Raw genomic sequence first — 21,388 nt, 5'->3', positions numbered from 1 at the left:
AAAGTCTGAAGGATTGAACAAAGATTCCTGTAAAACTGCTGGATGATGACAACTACAAAGAGGCAAAACTATTTCTCAGATTTCAAATTACATAATGTTAGCTGGTTATTAATAGAGCTGTTTTCCTACTGTCTCTGACTAAATAAGTAGGCAAATCAGGTGAAATTTTTGGGTGCCTTAAATCCTTTAAGTAGTGGAGCTGGTTTTAGGGTACCTCTTGTTCCAGTCCATACAAGTGGATGAATAGGCTGGGAACATTACTGGAGGAAGTAGGAGGCAATTATCAGCTCAAAAGCAGTTTCTGCCAACCTCTGGTTTGGCCAGGGGTAAGGCTGAGGATCAGGGATATGGTAAAGTAGCTTAAAGCCATCTAGCCTGTCTCCACCCTGGGTCCACTGCAGTTCATCCAGATTCAAGGATCTGGCCCCACAAGCTGCACAAAGAATAATAATAAGATCACAGAACATTATCAAATGCTATTTAGCAGCCATCACACATGATTTTAGTGAAACTAATCCATGAGGTCATTAATTCAAAGTAACTCCTAAAGCCAGAACTCGGTGTATTTCAGTACCTTCATTCTTTTTAAGGGGTTATTCATTTCCCGCTGAAGCGAGGCTGCTCTTCCAGAAAGAAACGTCTGGAAAGCAGTGGCTAACAAACTCTCATACTTTTCAAGTAATGTCTTATCATCAGGAGGGTAAATTCGCCTGAAAAAGGAAAAAGAAAACAATTTAAGATAGAAGCTGAAGTATTCATCACACAATACACAGTCTCTTTTTTAACATGTATATATCCCATCTATAATAATTATATAATATCAAATTATACAACATATACTCTGATCATTGCTCTCTAAATCTACTTTTAATTCAGTGAACACGTTCATGTTTAAACCAGCAATTAGCCAGTCAAAAGAAATACCATGTAGGTCATTCCAAAGGTACACCAAAACCCAGTTTTGCAGTGCTCAGAAATTTCAGTGGGTGTGAGTGATGCATACAGGTGTGAATGATTCATGAAATATTAACAAAATATTGTATGTCAAATTCAAAGCCACAAGATAATTTGTATTAGCAATAAAAGGACACAAAACAATTTGTATTAGCAATCAAAGGACACAAAACAGTGAAAATCTGAACAATAGCTTTGATCCCATGGGCTGGATATGAATTAAAGATTGAGTATGTAGTGCACTTGAATGCTAAGTCCTCCAAAAAATTAACAGGAAGAAATAGGTGCTATAACAAAGAAAGAAAAAAACCTGGTACATGGATATACACAGTGACTGATTTTCCATTAGAGCAGCTATGCCATTACTCTCTAAAATCACAGGTAAGGAGATTATGACAATATCAGAAGCAGGACTTGGTGATTTATTCATGTTCATCAAGCAACAATGGGCTTTGAAGAAAACCACTTCAATCCATCTGTCATGAATACCCAAAACACAGCCAGAAATAGGGCTAAGATGGAAGACTAATTTTTAAGGTGTTGTAAGGAGTAACCCATAAGGTAATTTTGCCTGCACTGTGCAAGGCATGGACACCATTTATACAGTGCATGACATTTTGTGACTTCTTTGTATTTGTGAGTCTTTTCTGTACTTTTTACAAGTTTCTTTTTTTCTCTTGTTCTTCCTTTTAAGCCATTTCCTCCCTGAAAAGGTATCTATCATGAGGATTTTGGTGCAATGGAAAAAAAGGATGATTTGATACCATTAGTCTCAGCGCAGCTGTAGAACCAAATGAAGATGCTTCCAGTTTGCATTAAACACCTAAAGGAGATTTAGGTTCTAATTTCATTTCAGTCAACACCTTTTAATGGTGCTGATTCTACTGCAGAGAAAGTGCCATACAAGAATGCTTTAAAGAAAGGGTAGTATTCTTAATGTATTTAGAAATAGACTGCAGCTAAGGGCCATTTCAAAGCCATGTACTTCCTTTCCAACTCCTCATGGTTTCACAAGAGCTCAAAAGTGCAGCTCCTACTTCAGCTGCCCCAAGACTCCTGCTGGAGCCTGCTGTGCTTGCACAGACAGGGACTAAGCCAATTGCTGAGCTGATATCCACAGATTAAATCCAAACCTCCTGAGTTTGACTGAGGTTTCTCTGGATTTTTATTCAGAGTGCAATATTAAACCATTCAGCAGTACTAGCATCCAAAATTTCCATGATTCTATGTCAATGCCTGACACAAGCTAGTCCTGCTCTACAGATGAATATCACATGGAGAAAATACTGCATAACTCTCAGATAAAATTCCTCTTCTTCTCTAGCCAAAATTACTTTCCTTCTCATGGTCTGCTGATCCTTCAGCCTTTTCTCAAAGACATGGTAATAAGAAAACACAAAGCTATTCTAGCCTTTTTAAAAGTGCAGATTCCTCGTGAAGTGACACTTTAGTTTTTCCTGAGAAAAAGAAAGTTTTGTGGTTTTTCTGATTTACATTAACCCAAAAGCTAAATAAAGAGAACATGTGTCTGATTTTCAGTCAAGAACTGAATAAGCAACTTAAAATGTGATCAGTTAATAAGCTAGACATTTAAGTTAGCAAAAAGAAAAATGTGTTAAAGCATCATAGTGCTTTCTTTTAGTAGCATGAAAATAACCACTCCGTCACTTCATTGTACATCTAGACGGTTTTTATACTTACTAGTTCAGCTCTACACATCAAGATAATATGTAATTAAAAGTTACAAAAAAAGACTCTTTGTAAGCAAAATGTTAAGTCATCAAAAATGTGAATTTCACAGAAACATCTATCTGTTTAAATGAGAATTTTACTGGGAAATATAGAACATCTGCTCAAAAAAAGGCAGCAATAAAGAACAGCAATAAAGGTATTCTGAGTAGTTCACAATAAAATATTGTGAAGACCTCTCACATTCTGGATGAATGTTATAAAGAGTGGACAAATATTCCCATCATATATTGCTAGCCATACTCTGCTCCCTTTCACCAAATATTCCTACGCCATGCTTTCACTTCTCATAACAAGAAATAATAACAAAAACATCACAAAACAAAATTTTTGTTTTCCTGTAACTGACAATGTAAAGCTCTCTTTTGAACATCTTTTATGAAGGAATCTGAAGGTACTTACATTGCAGCCTGCCAAGATCCAAAATTCAAGTGCAAAAATAAAAGTAAAGTATTTCAAATGTCACTCTATTCAAAATGATGGAAGCACCCATAAAGTTTCTGAATTTTTGGCAAGCCTCAGAGATAAAATTCAAATATGATCTTTTTACAGGGGAATATCACACTGCACCCCCTGTCACCATGATAAGAATGATCATATGTGATTAGAGAACAGGTCCATAACAACAATCATGGACTGAATGTACACTGAATGTGAGCAATCATGTCTTTGAAGCAAATGTCTTGCACAAACAATAGGGTGACTGATGCCATATAAATTCCTAAGTGCATGGAAAAAATAGGAATCAAGAAAAGAACCATCTGAAAAAAAGATACCTGATGTATATGTATATATTTTCTATAAATGCCTACACATTTTTGGCAGAAAATTATCATCTACCACAAATACTTGTTTCCACTGTTCCTGAAGAATATACTGAATATTTCCTACTAATACAGTCAAAAACATTCACCTGTAATTCCCCATGTGTCTATTTTCATGCTCCTCTTTGGAAATCTGTTTACGTACTTGTGCAAGTCTTTCCTTCTACAAATCAAGAAAGTAAGACAATTAAAACAAAAGAGATTATAAACCATGAACAAGAAACAGCACATTTTTTCCCCTTCCTACCAGTTCTTGTTTTCTCCTTTCCAGTGTGTGGCGCTGCTTCTCCCAATCTGAGGAACCTGGCAGCAGTTTTTTCACTGACCCTTGACCATACAATCTTTTTTGAGCCTCAGCCTTCTGTTGGGCTAAATTCTTCCTTTTATCACTTGTCCTGAAGCACAGATGATAATAAGAAATGTCAATTCAATGCAGCCAAAATGAGATGAACTTTCATATCAAGTAAATAATCTGTATTTTCCAGTCAGTCATGTGTTTATCATATAAAATTAGAATTGAAACATTACGGTTTTTTTTAATATTAACATTCATGGCTACAAAATTTTAATACCTTAAGGGATGCTGTATTTACTCTGTGCTATAATGTAATGTACAAACATGGTTGTATCTATTTTCCTGAGTTGTATATTTTTTTCAACATATCTCAGCTACAAAGTTTTCCTCTAGAGAGGTAGGCTTTTGACCGAACGTGATTTTGTGATTTTGCTATCACTCAAGCAAATTTCCTTTATGGCCATGTACCTATGACTGCACATATATGCCAACTTCAAGATGTGTTTGAAAAATTTTTATAAAGAAGTACAAAGATTACTATTACCATTCATTTTTGCAAGCACATATGCATGAAGAAAAATTAAATTTAGGTTAATTTTTATGGCAAACTGATAGCAAGGGAAACATTTACATTTTAAAAATGTGAAGGTGGGAACAAAGGGTTTTCATTTCCTCTAAGTCCAATTCAAATTAAAAAAAAAAAAAAATCAAAGCAACAGAAATAGAGCCAGACTGAAGAAAAGAGGACAAGGTACCGTATGTTGAGAAGCTTCAATGCATTTAGCAGAACACCTTTTTTTACAACATAGTCTATTTTTTGATCCGTTCCAAAGCTTGGGGCACGATTAATCTGAAAAAAAACGAGACACAGAAGACTCAGGGATGTTCAGGTTCATTGGGAACGCACCTATTGTAACAGGCTTTGTAGAAATGGCTTTTTCAAATACAGCAGAGTTTAAGAGAATGCATGTTGAGAAGTTCTTTTCCATTTGTATATTTTTTAAATAGAGTAGAGTATGACAGACACTGGGAGCTGGGAAAAGTACCCTTTCAGTCACCAGGTTATCCAGACATTTACAGTGAACACCATTCAAGTCCTGCCACTGTGAATCCAGTCTAATCTACTCTTGGTTGCTGCCACCAGAAAATTTACCACACAAAGTGGTGTTAAACACATCATAACAGATGATGTGCCATGCTATGGTGGTGAGGCACAGAAGGAGTCAAACTCTTTTCTAGTTCCCAATCTGAAAGGAACTTTAAATACTACTTCAAAACATAACAACTGTACAAGGACAGAAAGAGGCTCAAATCCAAGGTATTTTTAAGCATATTTAAATAACTTTTCAGATATACTTGACAGCAACACATAGAGATCTAAGCTATTAAATCAGTACAGAGTGTGAAAACATAACATAATTAACAGTCTCCACAACAAAAAGCTTATAAGCAAAGTACAAGATTAGAGATTAAAAACTGTACCATAAATATAGAGAAGCAAGGAAAATGCAGCTGGGAATCTCATAGTGAGACTAAATCATAAACTTAACACCCTATATAACCCTGACAAGTTTTGGACTCCCTGCAGAACCTCAGTTTTCAGGAAGATTTGAGGAGGAATAATGATTTATTCTAGGAACTCTTTCCAGGCTGGTATAAAAATGTATACTTGGGTAATGGGTGCTAATGACAAGCAGGATTCTCACTTTGATAGTGCATGAGCAGTGCTGGTTACAGAAGGCACAGATAAAAAAGAGCTTCAGAAGTGAAAAATAATGCCTTGTGCCCTACACAAATCAGGAATGGGAGACAGTTTGCATGTCCAAAGTAGATGGCAAAAGCAGTTTATTTTGTTTTAGCACTCTAAATATATCAGAGCATTTTAGAGCCTCTACAGTTGTAGGACAGAACTATCGTGGCTGCTGTGCCACCCAGTGTCCTGTTGCTGAGTCCCAGCTGCCCCATCACTTATGCCCATAATTGACAGGTACCTTCAGCTTTGGGAGTCAGCCCCTTTGCTGCTTTTGCAGACAGACTGGCAAAGTGAGCAGTGAAATCTGACGTTGAAAGAAAAATCTTGAAAATTCAGCAGAAATAATGAAAAGATTCATACATATTCTTTTTTGGAAGACTTTTATCCAAATATTTCATTGACCAACCTCTTTAGACTGATCTGTTCATCCACTATCATATCACAAAGATGATAAATAGGGTTGCTGACTAATCTGTATGACTGTGGCATTGTAATCTTGATAACATACTAGTGATATGCCACAATAGCTATTCACAATAACAGCTTACCAAACCATTGTCTGGCATCTGCCAGCTGGGAGATGGTTATTTGGAGTTCAGTGACCCGAGAACCAGGACATGCACAACTAGGTTGTGTTAATATTACATCAGTAATTTTATCAGCAAGGCACATCTTGAAGATTGTTGTCAAAAACAGGATTGTATGAGGGACCGCAAAAGTACAAGCAAATGATGACTGCAAAGGTCTTGAAATTCTAGATACGGATGCCAGTGGCTAAACTGTGTTCACTACAGGAATGCAGTCTTATAAACTAGATAATTCTGGGTCTAGAGGTAACAAAGAAAGCACACGGCATGATTCCAGGAGATGTAAAAGACTTGTGGTAAAACTTGGAGACAATGTGGAATTGCTGGCCAGTAAATGAACCCTAGTAAGTAGATCATGGCAGCAAACAAAGAAAAATAACTCAAAGTGAAATTCAGAGCAAAGATGAAGAAAACTTCACCATCAAGAGTGTGTTCTTCCTGGTGAAGAACACAAGACACTGAAAACTTGGTATAACCATCTACCATCTCTTTTTGGAGAAGTAGACTTCTCCTACCACTGTGGTGGCCTTTGGACCTCCAGGGGTACAAACAGGGCAAGCATAACACAAGAGAAACAAGTAAATGCCAGCAAGTTTGTGTATGTGAACTTTAACTACTTCATTATTAGGAATTAGCAATAATTGATTGGTTTAAGATGTTCACATTCATTTCACCTGGATTGATAAAGTTTTGAACAGATTTTGCTAGCTCAGTGACAGTAAATAATAAATTTCTGAATGTGTATGTAAGGTTTCCTTTGCCTTGCCCACATAAATCACAAAAGAAGTTAGGTACCCTACACTCGAGGAAGTTATTAAAATGCAAGTTATCTTTTTCTCCTATGATCATAACTGTGTGATCCTAGCTGAATATAATGAGGGTGAACAAGGCTGTAGTCCATCAAAGAACTTCAACTGCATGGTTTTCTTTTTCATAAAATAAACTAACATGGAAATTTTGGTCAAAAAGTAAAGCTGGATTTCCTGGGAATCGAAGGGAGGTCTAGGTCATTGTTGCTACTCAGAAAGGATGTAGGCTCCACAGACCCTTGCCAGAAACACTTGGTGCCACAAGATGGCAATCCTGCATTTCCCACAACCCTTGCTACGATAGAAGGTTCCGGAAGTTCAGCAGCATCAAGGAGCAGGGGAGCTACAATGCATCAAGGCAATATAAACAAAAGTCAGCTCAGGAAAGCGGAGACATTATAAAAGTTGCACAATTTATTTCTTTTAATAGTTTGTTAAGCTATCTTTATAACAGAAAAGCTACATGAGGCATGGAAACATGAAACTAATCATCCTAATCCTATTTTGGCAATTTTCCCATATCACTGGGAACATTCAGGGCCTTGTGATTAGGACTCGTTTACCACTGTTAGAAAGAATGATTCACTCCCCTAAGGGGATTTTGGCAAGAGGGAAATGGTGGAAAGAGATAAGAGTGTAAATCTGTGGAAGTAGCACAAGTGTTTTAGGAAAAAAGAATTATCTACACATGCGCCTATATATATATATACACAGCAACTATATATATTATAAATAGTCTATGTATATACACTGCAGATTTGACCTTTACTACACTACACACAGCATACATACAGTGTGCATACATCTACACACTCTTGGAATTGCTGCAAAAAAGCATGAACAAGCAAGGTAAAAAAACAGTAAATAAGTATGCAAAATTAGCAAGTTTCAAAATTTGAAATTTTTGTTAGTTTTGGTAAATGTCTGGCAAAACAAGCTGAAGGATATGTGTATTACCAAATGCAGAAAAGGAAATTCTTGGACTTTTGCTTTTAAAAAAAGTAATGACTAGGTACACAATTCCAAGTCATGAAGTATTCTCCAGCAACTCAAAATACCAGGAGCATTTAATACTTTACTCCCTCCTAAACAAGGAGTTTGGGATAATATGATTCTCCTCAGAGACACATATGCAGTTACTCAAATCCCCCAAAATCTCCATAGTTCATCAGGGCAGACAGAGAGGGGTCCTTCAGAATGGACTCCCAATGCTGGCTGACTCAACACCTCTCACAGGAATTGGTCTGTCAGCATTTGCTACAGGGCTGAATGAAATGTTACACACCCCCTTCAGTCTTCACTCAAATAACTACACACAGAGTTTTATGCAAGCTACAGGCAACCTACAGATGATAATCTGGAAGTGCAGTGCTAAATAAAAGGGGCAGCAAGCTTCACTGGACAAAAACAGAAGATGTTGATGTAGTACAGACTAAGTTCATGTCATGTGCTGCTGTTGGCGAGAACATCAAAGCCACCAAATATGCTATGTCTGCATGGCAACAGTGGAGGAATTTTATTTTTCTAATTAAAATTATAATCAACCCCTGAGAGAAATAAGCACAACAAAACAACTGTTGACAGTATTAATGGCCTGCAAATGAGGTTATAATTCAGTAAGTTAATTGTGTATATTTTGTTCATCAGTAGCTAAATCATATTCATGACTTGCTGTCAATCAGGGGTTTTGAATACATTTTGCTTTTTTCCCCCAAGCTGCACAGCCCCCCAACCAGTTAACAGAATGAAATAAGACAATCTGAAAAAAGACAAGTGAACATCATCTGTATGTTATTAATAGAGCAATATAAGAGACACAACAGACAAAGTTCAAACATTTCTGGTTGAAAATGTGTGTGAGCACCACTCAAGTTAGCTGTACCACTAACAAACATATCAGAGAATAAATGTTTCTTCCAATCCCATCACACCAATTGTCTGCAGAATTTCCAGTATATCAAATTCATTTTCTCTGTTTATGGCCATGCTTTTAAAAGCACAGGAGAGGAAAAGAACACATATCCACAAAAAGGAAAAGATTAAGGGCACACATTTACAAAAGTTACCAGAGCCATATTACATAGCCATACTCACGAAGGAAATCTATGTAGCACCCACTTGCCATAATCAAGGTCCTCTAGCTACAATAATAACTGCATTAATGTTACATTTCCCATTAAAACCTTCAAAAACATCTGAAATGCAACATCAGTCTAGGAAAACAATTATCTTTTTTTCAGTATCAAAAATCACTGCAAGGTGATACTGCACTTCTGTATGGACGCTGCAAAAAAGCACCATTCATATACTCAACAACAGTGCACAGATTTTCTTGGCAGGTTTTCTTACACAGATATGGATTCAGCTGGGGCTTAGTTAACTTTATGCCTAAAAATTTACTTTACATCTGTATAAAGAGGTTTACCTCTAGGAGCCATGGTTTTAGTTTTCTGTCCAGCAGAATATCAAATCCCAGGACTTCAAAGCAGACACTGTCACTGCCTGGAGCTTGCCCCGGCCTGCACATGCGATAGGCGTGCAGCACGTGCGGCTCCGCCACTATCAGAGTCTTCACCACCAGCTCCTGCAGGGATGCGGTTCAGAAAAATTCATCAGCACAGAAAACACCAGCACACACTGAACTACAGTGTTTCCTGCTTTAATATCTCAAATTTCATTTATATACCTACTAGAAAAAATTTAAAATACCAAATAAATAGTGTATAGTAAACAAACTATTCCTATGTAGTACCATATATAACTTTATATTGTTCTAGACTATTGATGCATTTTCCATGCTACATACAAACTTTGAGACTTGCAATAAGTTAAAGAATAAAAGCAAATTGGTAACATTGAATAGTATAGCCAATCTTCATCCATTTCATTTTGCAGTATAATTTTTGATAAGTGTTCTCAGAATCATACAAACAGCTATAAGCTCTAACAATCTTAAGCCTATTCCTCATCTAAAGACACCTGTAACACCACTTCAGTGCTGCTTGAGTAAGTACAAAGATATATGCAACACTGACTACAATTTTGTAAATATTTACACATAAAATTCACTTTATACACTAAGATAAAGTCTCTAAGAGTTTAAATGGCATATTCCTTATGTGAAGAACTGCTTGAAAGGACTTTTGATCCTCAGAAAAAAACGTTAACATTTAATTTGTAATCAGACTATGAATTTAGTATTTTAAAAAACATAGTAATAGTTTATAGTATGTCCTTTGTGACATCCATTGCTGAGAATTTGGGTTAATAAAGTTTCAAAAATCATTCTGAATTGCAGTAAAGCAGATGGCAGAAGCAATTAATTTTCTAAAAATACACAAAATAAAATAAAGTGCTTTAGTCTATCTTACTGAAATATCACTCCAGAATTTGGAGACATCAAGATTATTTGTTTCTAGAAACTCAGTAAACCATTTTATGGAGCGTTTGCTTCCTTTGTCTTCTGTTTCATCCCGTTCAAAGTGCTCATTATGTTTATTGACAGAGTAGTTAGTCAGATGCATATACAATTGACTCTAAAAAAAGGAAGAGAAGACATTTTAAAAACTTTAAAAACAATTCTAAAATAGTCAATTCAAAATCATGTAAAGAAAAACTGACATTAAATCAATAAAGACATAATCAAACAGCTCATATTTGGAAATACACTACGTGCAGATTTAGTGTTTCTGATTCTGGGAGATTGCATGACTGAATGCTCTGTAGCCTTCTTACAACAAAACCTGGGCTTCTACTTAAGCCAGTTGCAATGAACTGATCCACCAATCCACATCTGGTTAGATACTATATCTGTCATTTTTACAGGTCTCTATAATATATATATATATATATATGTATATATATAAACAACTACCTAAAAAAGTAAAGAGCAATTATCATAACTTAGAGAATTATTACATTCCACAAGAAGCAAACAATAAAGTCAGTATTTTGAAGTGCTACTTTTAAAGTGCTAAAAGACACTCTGACATCTGCTTCATAGACAATCCCACATTTCAGTTTTCACTGTAGCTTATTTATGAGAAGTGTTCTCATGATAGTGATACTTTAAAATATCTTTTACATATAAACTCATCTGCCATGCTGATATCTGCCAAAATTGCTCATTTTTAACTGGCTGGTAGCCATACATCAGAGGGAGGTAAATTTCAAAACATACGTTACATAAATGACTGAGATCCTTCATGGAGCAAAATGTCAGCAGCAATAGACTCATGTTATCAGCTGAATTTAAAGAAAGCATTCCTTTTCCAAGCTCACTTTATAAATCATGATCTGTACATTTACATTATCTCCCAGAAATTAATTCAGCTTTTCACTTACACTGTGGTGATGCCTGTCCTCATCACAGTGACAGTTCTCTGTCATGTTTGATTACATACATGAGAGTAGATGATATTCTAAGGTGACCATAAGCCTTCTGTTCCAATTCATCTTTAATAGATAACACAAGCCTTCTGCTGCCATTTATCTTACTACACTTCCTTATCTTTAAAAAAATTAATGAAATTACCAAAACCAATCAATTTAATTGCAAATGAGTTAACAGTATATTGTAGTAGCACTAGAAGCAATGAATTTCTCCCATGGCTTCATTACTCCTTTAAGAATCATTCTGAAATCTATTGGTTTTAAGTCATCATTCCATGAAATTCAAATTATTTCAGACAAAAGTAATTATGTGTTAGACTTCCAAAAAAAAAAAAAAAAACAGTGTTTGGGCATCTGAACTGATAGTCCAAAGTTATTTGGAGCAATGTCACTGTGGAAATATGTCTTCCAAAGAACAATGTCATTAGTGACAAGCACGTTATTTCACACAATAGACAACTTCCAGCATGAACAGTTCTGAGAACACAGAAACAACTGCCTGCTCTGTTTATCCTCTCAGAGCATATTTCAGTGCTGCTAATGCCGAGATTAGCAGCAATACACAAATTGTAAAAGCAAACTATTCCAAATATAGTACTGGAACACTTCCAAATATAGCATTTGTACTGGGCCTCAAATTGTACCTGCGTTTTTCAAAGGCACAGCAAGAGACAGTCAGAATTTTAAATTTCACATAGGCAAAAAGGCTCTATGTTTTTCTGTTACATAATTACATGGAAGCTGCTCTAAAAGCAATGGAGTACAGAGAGAGGTATAACAAACCTAACGTACTAATACCTTCCAATGCTGCAAATCTACTTCTTTCTTAGACATCTGCATTTTGGTCTGAGCCAAAAGAGAAGGGTTTACACCCCCAATAGGGCAACATGCCATACAGTAGAACAAGAGCAGAAAATTGTGCAAAATCTTTAGCACGACCCTTAGCCTTTCTGGGTTTTCTCTGTGCTTACAGGCAGCTCTACTGAATCACCCTAAAGCAGCCAAGTACACACTCCTGTCCCTGCTGGAGCAGTCACTGACAAACAGCAGCAGCAGCAGGAGATTCCTCATGTTCAGGGACTGCAGTGAGCACTGGGCCCCTGCAGTGCTGGTTCTCTCCTTTCTGCCTCACTTCCCAACACAATGGCTGAAACCTGGCAGGACCCTCAGCAAAGGCTCCAAACTTCATGGATGCTGAGCATTGATCTAGCAGGAGATAAAGCTTGTTACCACCTTCCACCCCAGCCTCAGTCTCAGATGAATATAAAAGTAATGTGCCCATTCTTGCAGTGATTTGATTTTATTTTTTGGATTGTTATCTTTTGCTTTCCTCTAGAATATATTTAAATTCTTTAGCATACTACATTCAAAGTCATATAAAATTTTATATATAAGCAATAATTTGGCTGTACTTGTGATTTTGATAGAAAACCATGTGTTAAGGGTCTTTGATATAATTTTTTTTCTTTTCAATGGCAATGTAGAAATTTACCCAGCTGAAATCAAGTTCCTAGTTTATTTAATTTTACCACCTGCAAACACTACACAGGTTAAAGTCTATACCATAAGCAATAAATTGGAATGAACTTCAACTTACCAAATTTGAGTCACTGGGGGGGTGATACTTTTCTGTGCCCATTCTCACCAGTCCATCATGATATAAAAATATTTTTAATGGATCACAGGAGGTCACAAGAATATACACACGTAAATCGAACTTGTAGCCTTCCATGAGAAATGGCTTGTCAAGATATTCCTGAACAATTAAGTGATCCTGAGCTTGTAACTTTTCTCCATTTCTTATTAAAGAGATCCTGGTAAAAACAAAAGTTATTTTAAAACTTGGACATTACTCTTTGAAATAGATTATCGTGGTCACCCAGCCAAGTAGGGAGGCTAAGGTCTACCTAGAGAAAGAGATATCTTTGATATCTGATTTTTAGGGCAGAGAAAAAGTTCCATTCCCATACAAGGCTTTTGGTTTCCTGTCCTTTATTGTGGTTCACTAGATGGAAAAAGGCAACGAGCCATTTCAAAGTAACTTTCTGCTTGCTTTGATTCAACAATTTGTAATAATGGGTTTGCTCTACACTTAGAAATTGTTTGGCAGAACGACCAGTCTCCAGCTTCAGTGATTATTCCTCATGCAGCTCTAAAAATAGACTTCCAGTCTTTGTCACAACTTCTGCCTGAGGCACAGACTGCAAAGAACTTTCAGCGCTAACCATAGGTGATGAAGTTTGCAAAGCAGGACACTGATCTGTATGTCTGAGGATGGCACAGATTAAGCTCAGTATTTCTGTATTTCCAGTTCCCTCACACCAGAATGCAAAAAGGTTTACATATGAACTATGAACTTCCAATCTCTAATAATATAGACTTTTAAATAACTGTAAAAGCTAATATTTTCAGTATACAATTATTACCCTAAAATTCCCAGAACCTTAAGGCTACCTTAACCTTATTCCCTATTATTCATTATACATTTCAGAGGTTTGGTACTGAATAGTCCTAATAGAGTGAAGTACTTTGCAGAAATTTCTCTGAACTATGCCAGTACCTTTCCCTTTAGCTTATCTTAGCCCTTATCAAGAAGACTGAAAAATAAAGAAATTGAAAGTTCGGGAGCCTTACTTTTATAGTAATTTTGACATAGGCTGAAAAACTAAGAGTTTTACTATATAGTATAATTCATATTGATATTAAAAGCAATAAAAGCTAAAACCAAAATATCTAAAAAAAAAAAGAACTAAAATTACAATTGCAATATTTATCTCATTGGATTTTTACTGTGTGGCCCTGTCACAAATAAAACTTCTTCAACTCAACTGCAGGTTGCAGTCTCTTCAGGGCTGTACCCTGCTTCCAAGAGTGCACATCCAGCCACATCCCCAACAGCATCTCCTCTGTCTCTCCTAAACATTGTGGCTGCTGCTCTCAAACACATTTCTGCATCTCTGACTGGCTGCAGTTTGGGAACACAATGGGGTGTCTGAGCTGGTTTTAAAGCTATGAAAGATCCTGACCTCCCACACACATCCCTGCAGCCTCCAGCCACCAAAACCCTGCCATTTATGCCCAATACAATCTCACCCTATAAATCTAAGCACAGCAGAAAAAAATCACAATAAAATAACTGTGTTCATAATAATTATGAGTTTATTTAAGCCTTGTGAAGCCTTCACCCAATACACTGATTTTCACTCAACTCAAAATACAATCTTCTTATTAACATACAGCTTCTGTTAATGTTGTAAGTAGCACTGGATTTCACCTTTAACAGGAAAGAAGACTGAAGTTAACTCACAACTCACCCATGTCCCATTGCACCATTAGCTGGTTTGACTATGAAAGTTTTCTGTCTACGTTTCTTCTTCAATTCTTTTACATAGTTCTGAAACTGTGTGTACTCTGCAGGAAAGATCCACGTTCGAGGAATGAAACTGTACTCCTGAGGCTGACTCTTGATCATTCTGCACAAAAAGGGTAATTGAGTTAAAATCTTTTGACTACTTTGATGTTTCAATCCTCAAGATGAAAAAGCACTCATGACAATTTGACAAGGGAGCTTTTTCAGCAAAATTCTGTAATATGAAAGCAAACTTTTGCATTTCTTTAAGAATAGTTAGCATTCTATTACATATTCATATGAGTTTGAATGTGTTATATTCAAAAGCAGACTATCTTGAGCATTTTTGCATATGTGCTTATTATGTTACTGGCATCCATCTCATTTCTTGGCATCCATCTCACTCCTGTTACAATTTTTGGCCATTTACTCAAATGACTTGATGCTATTCCTATTCTTAGAAATATTGAACTCCTTACAAAACTTTTTTTTTTTTTTTGAGGGGGGGTGTTGGTGGTGATATTTGGGAAGTATTTTAATCTTCATATTGGTAGATGTCTGGGGAGCTATGAGGATCAACAGACACAAAAAAGAGGAGATGGGATATTAAGCAATTGGAAGCAATTAAGGAGGAGTTTTTTGTTCCTTTTGAAAGAATTTTTTAAATAAGGAATTGTAGTAAATAGACTTTGACACAGGCCAAGCAACTCATTCATTTCCTACATAGGACAAATCACACAAGTTTGGATTAGTCTTTGGTCCCAGTATATTTGGATTAAGATTCCAAGAGCACCTAATTTAATCAAAAGAAAGCAAAGACATTCAAAGCAAGATCAAGCAGGAAGGGAGTAGGGTGAAGGGGTAGAGCAAAAGAACTAAAATAAAAATAGGGAATCAAACTCTGAATCTGGGGAAAGCATGCAGCGAGGTCCTGATCTCCCTGCTTTAATAGCTGTGGCAGCTGAGGTAGTGAGTGTATCTCATTCTATACCTCTGTGAAGAAAAATTCTATACCTCTGTGAAGAAAAATGGAAGAAGTAGAATGGTAAAGAATTGGGGTAGCAGAAGTGTCCATCACCCAGAGCTGTGTATGACAGGAAGATACATCCTCTCCACCTGTCAGAATGGCTGAGGTACACACAGTTCCTTTAACACTGCTTAGCACCCAAGGTAAAGGAGCAATGGGAGAACTATGCACACTGGCATCATTGCTCCCAACAGGATAAATTTAGTCTTTGCTGAGTTACACACTGTTGTAGCTAGCTTGTTTCAGGTACTCAGAGTACCTGAAACTCCCTTCATACAGAACCTCATACGAAATTAGTTCAGGTAACTCACAAATACTCTGTAGCATAGAATGGACACATCTAAAATACAAATATGCACAGAACAACAGAAAGGAATTGGAAGTTTAAAAAGAAATTAGGTGATACAGGAAGTTCTCCAACTTAGATTTGTTCTTTTTTAAATACCACTATGGTGAAGTTTAATATTTTTTAATTAAATACAGATTTAGGTATATTTCTCCTTTTGTATTGAAAACTAATAGCGTCAGCATAATAATGTGTAAAAAAGGAAATATCATTTCTATTTCTCATTTCTACTATAAGCTTATGTAATACTCTTGGGCAGATACTTTTTCTTTAAGTGGCTAAAATACTAATGGAGAAAACAGAGCTCTTTTTCAGCCACATGCATGGGGCTAGGACTGTAGCCAAGCCCCACTGGTATAATGGATACACTGTCACCAAACTGTGCAGCCAACTACTCAACAAACACTCTGTAGAAACCACAATGGCTACAGCACTACTGCATGAGGTTCTGTGCTTCTGCAGCTTCATTGTAACTATTGTTCTAAGAAATCTAGTTCAATGAAAGCCACTAAATATTCAGGAAAACTTTTTGAAAACAGAAGTAGATATTTGAATTCCTGACTGATTCATATAGTTAAACTACTCTCCATCTGCTCTGTCTTTATGAATATTATTACTTTGCCAACTGAGTATCTTATCTATGCAGAAATTATCCTATTTTTAGGCAAAAAGCAATTTCTGTGTTAGTTTAAATTCCTCTCCAGATTATTTATCATATGCCTCCTGTTACATGCTAGAGACCTGTTGTTTAACTTACTCAAGGGTTTCAATATACACACTGCCTACTCTAGCTTCAAGCTATTCCTGACATATTGATATTATTTTTTGACTGAAAGTATATAAGTTCTATATGCCTTATCTTTTTTAATGCATAACTGGGGGATTACAAACACTTCATAATATTAAGTGGAATACTTCAGCATTGTTTGTAGGTTCTGGGGCTCACTAAAACTTTCAAAAAAAGAATTCAGCTCTGTTCTTTCCCTGCAAAGCCCTATTCAGAAAGGGCTTAGGAACATCATTAAGTAGCCTGTGGAATCAAGGCCTATTCCATTACAATAGCCCTATTTTTCAGCACATGGGCTGTCCACTATCATGAGTAACCACTTTTTCACTGTGCTGCTCTACCCTTTAGCTTTTGCTGTCCTTATCAGGAGGTCTGAGAAATAAACAGCAAATTATTGTTCTTCTGAGTACTATTTTAGCTCACAAATGTGGTCAGACTGCTTTTGATCTCAGAGTGCTTTCTGTACAAAAGAATCAATGGTGTTGAACAAAACATAGCTCACTAAAGGCAAAACCTTCAGTCTAATAAAGCAGATTCCACTGACTTTCCTGACTTTTCACATATGAAACTTTAGTGGATATATATGGATGAGAATGATTCTTGGCCCATGATCAGTTCATGAACCTTTTAAATACAATCAACAAAGGTGTTGGAAAAGACAATATTGCATAGCTGAATCCATGCCCCTTCCCACTCATCCTGTGCACTTTCTCCCCCATTTACTGAATTTATTTTGTAACCACACTTATCCTTCACACAAGGAACTCTCATCTAAGAGACCCTTCACAACGCTCTCTTAAGATCTACTTGGCCTTACAATGGCACTTCTATTGTTACTTTTTTCTTTTCTGTGTTCTTGTTATTATCCTTGAAAATGATGTTCATGCCTGCCTTTTTTTCTCAATTACATTCCTCTTTCCATCTGTTCCATTATTCTGTGTTCCTATACTTTCTTTGCTGAGTTGTCTTCTTTCATATTACACATTATGAATTACACTGCTCCTTTCCACCTTTCTGCATGTGAAAACCACATGGTCCTGTGACCCAGAGTGCCTGGATATTGCCTGAAAAAAGAACTCCTGAAGTGCATTACTCCTGAATAGTATTTCCCTCTCTAAGTAAGGTAGATTTGTTCTGTTAGAAGTTAAATTGTGTAAATCAGGTTCTGGGCCAAAAGATTAGCTCTATTAATAATTTCTCTACAAACTAATTTAGATTAGAATAAAATATTGACATATATTTACCCTCAAACCTTTCCTTACCTGGCTATCAGATCATTATTTAGTATTGTTTTCTTACAAGTTTTACTCACAGATTCTCAGCTAGGATAATTCCTGAGAACGCAGTTAATCCACTAAAGTGAGGCTAATTTCTAATTAGACAAATGAGGCTCACTGACTAATTTCTTATATAAACAGTAAGATGCTTCACATTTTTTAAATGTGATATACAGAAAAATATAACCATTAATTATTTTAAACAAGTTCTATCACAGAATTGGTGAGGTTGGAAGGGATTTCAGTGGGTTCTCAGGTCCAGTGTCCCAGGTGAAGCAGGGCAATCCTACAGTACATTGCACAGGATAGTCCAGATGCACTATCCAGCCACATACAGCTCTTTTGTTCTGTTCTACTATTATGGGATACATACGTGGGTGCATTATATATTAGATTTATTGTACAATAATTCAAGACTCACCTACGTTTTGCAGTGTTTAGACAGAGAAGTGAACCCACATAACACTCCACTGAAATCAATTGGAGAAATAAAGTAGCCCACTCCAATGCTTCAGATCCAGGACCAAAGCTAAAGCTAATAAAGAACTTTGAAAATTATTCTTGGTCCTCTCCTAGTTTCTTAGTAAAAATAAACAAGCCTCCAAAGCAATAGTTCTGTATATTATTGCATTAAACATCACAGCTGGAAAACTTCTTAATATTAAAAGAAATATTACTTAGTCATGTTTCTTGCCAGAAAATCCTTTCTGCATATCTCTCCCATTCCTGGAAAATGGTTGATTCTCTGAGGAAGTAGAAAAAAAAAAAGGAAAATTAATTGAAACGTTTTAGTTTTTCTGGCATACCTAATTACAGTCGTTTAAAACATTCAACTGCATGCTCAGGCAAACACAAGTACTGTTAAATCTAAATTATTTAAGATAATATCTTACACTACACTACCTATTCTTAACAATGCTGAAGATGCTGCAAGTTGTATTCTCTTCCATCCATATAAGTGCCCACTGATTTAATTTCATACATGAGATTATCATACTTTTATTCACAAAGTTGTCTAGAAACAGAGAATGCGAACACAAGATAATGGTAAAAAAACCAAAATATTGATTCACAGGACTGTGGAGAGAGAGAGCTCTGTTTCTTAACTTACTGCTTCAAAGCTCATGACAAACTTATAAATGATGTTTAGTATCTTCTATAAATTGATCATTCACAACACTCAACTGGCAGAAAAAAGCATGAAAGAACAGCCCCAAATATTTATACACCAGATTCCAAGTGGTAAGAACAAATAACTCTGGAGAAGAGAACAGGATTTTAAGCTATGCAGTGGTTCAGCTTAATTTGCTTGTATGTGAGAACAAATAACTGGAGAAGAGAATAGGATTTTAAGCTATGCAGTGGTACAGCCTTAATGCAGTCCCTTTGGTTGTGGTTTGTGTGTGGGTTTTTTCCACTCCACACAAACGGAACTGAGCAGTTATTGACAATTACTGCACATCTCAGAGTAAAGCAGTTTATGGAAACATGACAAAAATCTGAACTACCACTGCACCTGATAGTTCTGCAGCTCAGCAATCTTCTCTTGCTGCACAGCACAATCACTCCAGATGAGATTTGCTGTTTCATCCTCATCACGCGTTTTCACAAATCCCATCTCTTGTATTACTATACGCACTGTGGAGAAATCACACTCTTAGGCACTATTTTGAATCTCTTAAGTAGATTCATTTTCAACATTTAAAAAATCAATTAAGATTTTAAATACTTCCAATATAGAACCCTTTGTCAGAGAACAATGTTAGCATGGCAAACTATTTATCTTGCAGTATTTCCATCAGTCTATTGCAAACCTGCCATTACAGTGTTTCAGCACCTTGAAGTGAGGCAGGAATCAGCACAACCTCTTATGGGAACTGCCAAGAGCTTCAAGGTATTCCCCAACCCTCCAGCACAAATCCTCTTGTACAGCAGTTAGATTTAATCTTGGCTATGCCATAAGTTAATTTTAAAACAGTGATGACTATAAGTGTCACTGCAGATAGGGACAAAAATACCTCCTTGAGGAAGGTCCAGTGTTGCAAAAGCAAATGCATGCATTATTTTAATTTTTAAAAAAAATCTGATTACATGCCATGCATAACTCTGATTATAGGAAAAAAATATTTTAGCACTAAACATGAAAATACAAAACCTTAACAGACTTTACTGAAATGCCTCTGTATAATAATTAGAGTATTTAACATTGAATTTACACTGCTCATCTTTCAAGGCTTTAATAAACTTCCAAACACATAGGTATTTAGAAGACTCTTCCACAGCCTTCTTGATTACTTAAGTTTTCACATTGCAAAGTAACAAGTGGGAATCAATATGAGTAACAAATGGGGATTAATAGATGCACAGTACCCAAAGCTATGAATTAAAAGTTACAAGAAAACCCCAGGTTTCTTATAAAAGGAACTCCTTCAGAAACGTCTCACTGACAGCTTGATACAGAGTCCATTAATTCAGGCCATTAATCAGTAACTCTCTCACATCAAAGGCTATTAGGAGGAAAACAAAATATGCAGCTTCCTACCAATTTCATATTTCGTGCCAGCAATATTGGCAGTGATAACTCCATTCTTCTTCTTCTTCTTTCTGACTTTTCTTTTAATTGTGCTCTGATAGGGTAGTTCTGAACTCAAAGTCAGAGGAGCAGTTCCACGGTTATCTTTGAAAAATAATGTTGTAACTATTAACATTTTTATATCTCAAATAACATATACAAATTAACTAAAAATACAAACAGTACTCCATCACAATTTATAGGTACAAGCATACTGAGGAATTCATAGGGTATATTAAAAATCCAAGATTAGCATACCTCCCTCATTAGGAAAGGATGGCATTATAACCTAGGATAGTGCAGAAATGGAGTTCAAATTCTGTTCCAACTTCTCAGCAAAGGCTGAAACTGTCAAAGCCAAATTACTTAAAACTCCAGCCATGCCATTTCAGTCTCTGGTTGTAGAAAATATTAGTTCTGGAATGGACAGATACCTGTGTTAAAAAAATATAAGAGAGACTTTGTCATAGACAAGTCCTGAAAAGAAAAGAGTAAATAGCAGGAAACTAAATATGAAAACACTTTTAATTGCATGTATAAAGAATTGCTTATTTCAGAAGATTGATCAAGCTATTGTAAATATAAAACTTTATTCATTGCAGTTCAATTATTTTCTTTCTGGAAAAATCATTTTGCGGTGACAATTTTCAAAATGAAATTATATTAC

General features: G+C 36.0%; 1 protein-coding gene across 7 annotated transcripts in view; it reads right to left on the bottom strand.

Annotated features, from left to right (window-relative positions):
- TTLL7 (tubulin tyrosine ligase like 7) overlaps positions 1 to 21,388 on the bottom strand; it is a 65,048-nt gene that overhangs the window by 24,178 nt on the left and 19,482 nt on the right. For all 7 annotated transcript variants that reach the window (XR_010029011.1, XM_063165823.1, XM_063165822.1 and 4 more), the window contains 12 exons: positions 20,980 to 21,155; positions 20,692 to 20,826; positions 19,666 to 19,787; positions 18,827 to 18,894; positions 14,678 to 14,836; positions 12,961 to 13,177; positions 10,343 to 10,507; positions 9,397 to 9,555; positions 4,578 to 4,672; positions 3,775 to 3,922; positions 3,617 to 3,690; positions 575 to 710 (listed from right to left, as the gene is read on the bottom strand). Coding sequence is in view for 6 of the 7 variants with exons in the window: in XM_063165823.1 (XP_063021893.1) it covers positions 575 to 710; positions 3,617 to 3,690; positions 3,775 to 3,922; positions 4,578 to 4,672; positions 9,397 to 9,555; positions 10,343 to 10,507; positions 12,961 to 13,177; positions 14,678 to 14,836; positions 18,827 to 18,894; positions 19,666 to 19,787; positions 20,692 to 20,826; positions 20,980 to 21,004 (1,503 nt within the window). In the remaining variant the exon portion in view is untranslated. The remainder of the gene's footprint in view (positions 1 to 574; positions 711 to 3,616; positions 3,691 to 3,774; positions 3,923 to 4,577; positions 4,673 to 9,396; positions 9,556 to 10,342; positions 10,508 to 12,960; positions 13,178 to 14,677; positions 14,837 to 18,826; positions 18,895 to 19,665; positions 19,788 to 20,691; positions 20,827 to 20,979; positions 21,156 to 21,388) is intronic.

Source organism: Melospiza melodia, chromosome 11 (assembly GCF_035770615.1).
Source record: "Melospiza melodia melodia isolate bMelMel2 chromosome 11, bMelMel2.pri, whole genome shotgun sequence".
Lineage (NCBI taxonomy): Eukaryota > Metazoa > Chordata > Aves > Passeriformes > Passerellidae > Melospiza > Melospiza melodia.
This window is presented reverse-complemented; position numbering and strand designations above follow the sequence as displayed.